Source organism: Bombus impatiens, unplaced genomic scaffold, assembly GCF_000188095.3.
Source record: "Bombus impatiens unplaced genomic scaffold, BIMP_2.2 scf_0647, whole genome shotgun sequence".
Lineage (NCBI taxonomy): Eukaryota > Metazoa > Arthropoda > Insecta > Hymenoptera > Apidae > Bombus > Bombus impatiens.
The window spans coordinates 306,353-311,333 of NT_177066.1; the positions used below are offsets into that span (position 1 = coordinate 306,353).

Below are 4,981 nucleotides of genomic sequence, written 5' to 3' on the forward strand. Positions count from 1 at the left end.
CGTCGAGCCAAGCTCCAGCCGCTTGTCCACCGGTTGCGGGGAGAACTTGAGCTTCTCCTCGACCGTCAAACTGGCTCGCTCCGAAAATATCGACGGGAAACCTTTCGTGAATATCTCGCACATGTAGCTGCCCTTGTCGGACAGGTCGGCGCTCTTCAAGTGCAGGGTCACGTTGCCGTGGTGATCCGTAACTCGATGTCTGGTCGGGCCGCCGCTCTCTTTCACGGGCTCGCCGTCTTTCAGCCAACGTACGTGGGTCACCGGCGGTTCCATGCCGAAGTACGAGCACGTCAGCGTCACGGAATCTCCCTCCATTACGCTCAGGCTCTCCGGCGAGCTTATCAGCGTCGGTGGAGCTGAAAAGACGCGCGAAGAAGACGCAGCGTGAAAAAACCAGAACGAAACGCGACTAAACGTTGTAACGGGATAACCGTGCACTTACTGGAAATCACCACTTGGGCGAATATATCCGTCTCCCCGGCCATGTTCTCAGCGACGCAGCTATAATTGCCATCGTCCTCGCCCATTCGAGCTTTCGCGACGATAAGCGTGTTATCCTGAACGCGCACAGGCCCGGAATCGCTTATGATGTGTCCCTTGGGATCTTTCCAGTAGACTTTCGGTGATGGCAGACCGGACGGTTCCAAGCAGCTGACTTGCAGCTCCTGATCCTCGCCCACCACGGCCACTTGGTTCGGCAGTAGAGGCTCTAGAGGCTCGAACGAAGCCGCCGAAAGGTTCATCAAATCTACGACACGCGATCGGTTCGCTGGTCGGAAACGCGCTCGAACTTACACGACTTTGCATCGATCAGAAAAGCAACGCTTACAGGCTATCTGAAGGTCGACCGTGTAGGTGATGCTGCTGTCCCCTCGATCGCCGTGGCACGAATAAAATCCTTGGTCCCTGTGCTCGGCGGACCGTATCACCAGAGTACCGTTCTCCAACACTGTCCTCTCGTCGTCGGTTTCCAGCGGCCCGATGTCCTTGAAGAACCACTGAACGGAATCGGCGTCCTCGAAGGCGCAGTGAAGCATCGCCGGTTCGCCGCGCTTCGCGATCAGGTCCCTGGGAACGACCTTTATCGTGGCGGTATCGTTACCCGAGACGATCAGGGGGAAGCTTTCCATTTTCGGAGACGCTCCAGCCTCGTTCTTCGCCAGGCAGCTGTACATTCCGCTGTCCTCGGGTACGGCACGGTGAACGTGCAGCTTCTTCTTCTTGATCTCGATCCGATCGCTCCTTACCACCGGTTCGCGGTTTCTGAAAAACGCGTTCGTTCGCTGCTTTCAAAAGCACGACGAGAGGAGTCTGCAGCGATGGATTTTCCATCGATAGAAGTGGTAGCGCGCTCGCGCGCGCGCGCCTACACTCTTGGAGCACGAGGCTCGACGCGACGCCGGCGAGAGGAGGGTTATAAACTCGCGAGGGCGAGGCGAAAGGTGAAAAGCACAGGCTAGCGAGGAGCGGAGAGGGTGAAGGAAAATGTCGCTTGATAATTCAAGGGTAGTTCCGTAAACGACGGGTGTCAGTTACGCGACGCGAGATTGAAGTCAGTTGAGGGAAGCTTGGGGGTTGCGATTCGCCCTCGGAGCCGCGGCTTTCCCGGAATTATCAAGCTCGGGGTTATTTCATGGCGCGCAAGGGGTAAATAGCAACGAGTTATGTAACGAACCTGTACCACTCGTATTTCATATCTCCGGAACCGTCCACGTGACATCGAAGTTCGATCTCGCCTCCCACGCGGATCGCCGAGGGTAACTTCGGCTGCTGTAGTTGCACGCTCGCCTCGCTGATCCCTGAAACAGAAATTGCCGCGGATCGATCAGTCCACACGGTCTTGCGAATAATTTAACGAGCTACGCCGTCGCGTTTTCCTTCGGGTACGCATACAAATTTCATTCGATATCGGTAAATACTTTCAAGGGGAAATTCCGCTCGTTGCCTCGCGGCCACGTTCTCTCGTATCGACGTTGCCCTCTTGGGGACACGAGGGACGGCACGCGAGACCAATTCGCGGCGAAAGAGCGGTGGACCGTAAGCGCGGCGCAGCCAGTCGGTGGATCGAGAAGAATCATTTTCAAGAGCAAGGCCGTTTGAAGAGGACAAAAAGCGACGAAAGGCGGAAAAAGCCAGGGAAGGAAAGAAAGTCCGACGCGGTCCTCCGCCCTTTCCTTGAAAAAACCTCGTAGCGAGAAAGGCGGCTCTGCCGCGGTGGTTCATGAATCCTTAAAACGCGAGTGAAGTTATTTGCCGACGTCTTTCAACGAAGTCTGGGTAAATTAAGAAAAAAGAAGAGAACGGCCCGAAGCGTTTGTTCCGCGCAAACCAGAGGACATCGCCGAAAGTCGATGGTGGAGGGAACTCTTTTCTTCTTCGTCGGCCTCTTTCTTCCTTTTTTTCTCCGAGAACCGCGAGTCCTTCTGACCGTCTGGACGGGTCCTGTCGCGGATGCAGCACGAATCGAACGCTAGAACGAGCAAAAAGGGAGGCAGGATCCGCGCGACGCAGGGGAGAAAGAAGGAAAACGAAACAGAAAGAAGAGTAGAAGGGGGACGGATCGCATCGACGGGGACGTTTTATTTGATTCGATTAAATCCGTGGGTTTGCTGTGGTGACTTCGTCGTAGGTAGGTTACACACTCGCTCGCAGACGGTCGCTCTCCAATCCCTTTGCAGCAAAAAGGGACTAAGAACAAAATCGACCTGACATTCCCAGAGAGCAACTTCCACCCCTTTCTTTTTCTTCCTCCTACGTCGTTCGTCGTCTTCTCCTTCGGCTTTCGGTTCACGGTCGGCAATTGCTTTCCCTTCCATTGTCCTACGCTGCTCTTTCCCCGTTCTGGAATTCCGCCCAGCTCTGTAATCGCGCTTTCCACCGTGCGTTCTTCGTCGATGAATTCCACGCCAGACAGGCCGGCAATCGAACCGGCTCGTTTTCGTATTCCCGGCCACGTTCTTATTCCGCCGACTCGTTCCGTCCGACATAAGTTTCCGCGGTTATTTCGCGCCATGTATGCGACGCACGCGTCATCCGTCATCGTACGACCGGCTTCGAAACATTTCCGATGAACGGCTGGAGAAAGCGGCTAACGCAGAGGGGAACAGATTCTCAAGGTAGAAACCGCAGACAGGCAACCTGTTAACGAAGGGGGCCAACGACGAGTTGATCCCGGTGAGCACCGACGAAGAAATTCGAGACTGTTATCTCGGGTAACTTACGAACAGTTTACCGGAGACCGTCGGGACGATAAGGCTTCCTCCGTTAATTTAACTCGTTAGCCTTCATCCGCGATCGATCGCTGTCCGACTTGCGGCCGGAAACTCTAATTTCCAGCTTCCGGGTTCGATAGCGGAGCGCTACCACCTAATCGTCTTATTCTTTTCGAACAACCGAGCGGCGATCGATGGAACCGATGCGACGACCGCGCGATGGTCACGCGACACAGACGAGCGTGTGTTCCACCGATTCCAAAGCAATCGGTTAATTGCTTCGAGCCTCCGTTACGCCTCTCCGTCGGCTCGATTCCATTACGATCGACTGTAGAGCGTAGCGCACGAATACGCCGCCCGCCATCGATCGACTTTGCATTACAAGATTATTCTCCGATCGGGAAATCTCGAACGACGAGAAAGAGCTCAAGAAGGAGCGCGCGAGTCATTAACGAATCGCTTCGGTTCCTTAATTTTCCCATGTTCGTTTGCATTCGCAACCGCGCGAACATCCTTCCGGGGATCGAATCGTGACTCGACGCATCGATTCGAGATGGAACGACGCGATAGGAGCATAGACAGATAGGAGAAGATTCGCCCTGCGAGTCGCCGAAAAAAAGCGACGGCATATAGGAATTTACTTCGCATGGATGCCTGGTTAGCCGTGAAATGGAGACGACTACTCAGCGCGCGCTCCACGCATCCCCGAGGTGGCATTATTAACAGCCGACTGGGCCCGCTCAGCCTGTCCAATCCTTTTACTTTTACCCACGACGATGCCTCCACTCGTTTTTTTTATCGCGGCGAACCGAGCCGAATCGAGACGAGACGCGTCGAGAGGCTAGCTTTTTCTACAGTTTCTCGGGGAAACGGCGACGGGGTACGCGTTCGAGACGTCCCCCTACCGAATTGATTACTTTGCGAATTAATACTTTCCGCCAATGCGCTTCGTCTTTCCCATTTTCCCGTGCTTCCGGGGAACGCGATGTACAGATTTTATTTTATCTTTGCTTCAGGACGTGCGAAAGTTAACAACACGCGTCGCGTTTCGAATTACCGACGCTTAGGAACGGTTCGACGACGAGGCAAAGAACAAGAGCGATAGAAACGAAGAAACACACAGAGAAAGAGAGAGGGAGACCAGATAGCGGACTAAGAGAAACCCGTCTCTCATCGGCGATAGTCCACGTTGGTCGACTCGTTTCCTCACCCTTTCTCCCGGTGTACAGGACCCTGGGTGCGCGAGCGGATTAAAGGGCCGCGTTAAAATGCCCGCGTGCTCTTCTCCGGCATTGAGTCCATTAAGGAGCATTAATCTCGAGGAGTTATCCTCGAGGAGGAAGATATTCGAAGGCTGCCGCCCGTCGTCGGTGCACGATGCGGCAATAAAGAGTGACAAAGCTCGGAAGGAAGAAGGAACGATCACGAAGGGATGACCGTGACGACAGAGGAAACACGGGAGTGAGGAAAGCCGACGGAACATGGTCGGTGAAAGAGGAGAACGCACACAGAGGGGGACAGGGGCATAAGGAGAGCTCGTTTGTAATCGCGAAACTCACTTTACGTCTGAGGTCTCCATGAGATTTTTCTCGACCACTCGACTTGTTCCTCTCTCGTCTCTTCGTCTTTACCGCGATGTTTCTCTCTCGGTAATACGGGGTTTCTCCCGTATCCTCTTCGAGCCGCGCTCCTCCCGGCTCACTCCGCTACTCGGAAAGCCGTGTTTAAATGCACAAACGAAGCGAGAGATCAAAGGCGCCGCCGGGCGG

General features: G+C 54.6%; 1 protein-coding gene across 1 annotated transcript in view; it reads right to left on the reverse strand.

The window, feature by feature from the left end:
• The window catches only part of LOC100748854 (inactive tyrosine-protein kinase 7-like), a 38,350-nt gene that overhangs the window by 4,900 nt on the left and 28,469 nt on the right, over positions 1-4,981 (reverse strand). The window contains exons 3-6 of the mRNA XM_012389671.3: positions 1,676-1,799; positions 830-1,263; positions 443-748; positions 2-356 (exon numbers count right to left, since the gene is read on the reverse strand). Of these exons, the coding sequence (XP_012245094.1) occupies positions 2-356; positions 443-748; positions 830-1,263; positions 1,676-1,799 (1,219 nt within the window). The remainder of the gene's footprint in view (position 1; positions 357-442; positions 749-829; positions 1,264-1,675; positions 1,800-4,981) is intronic.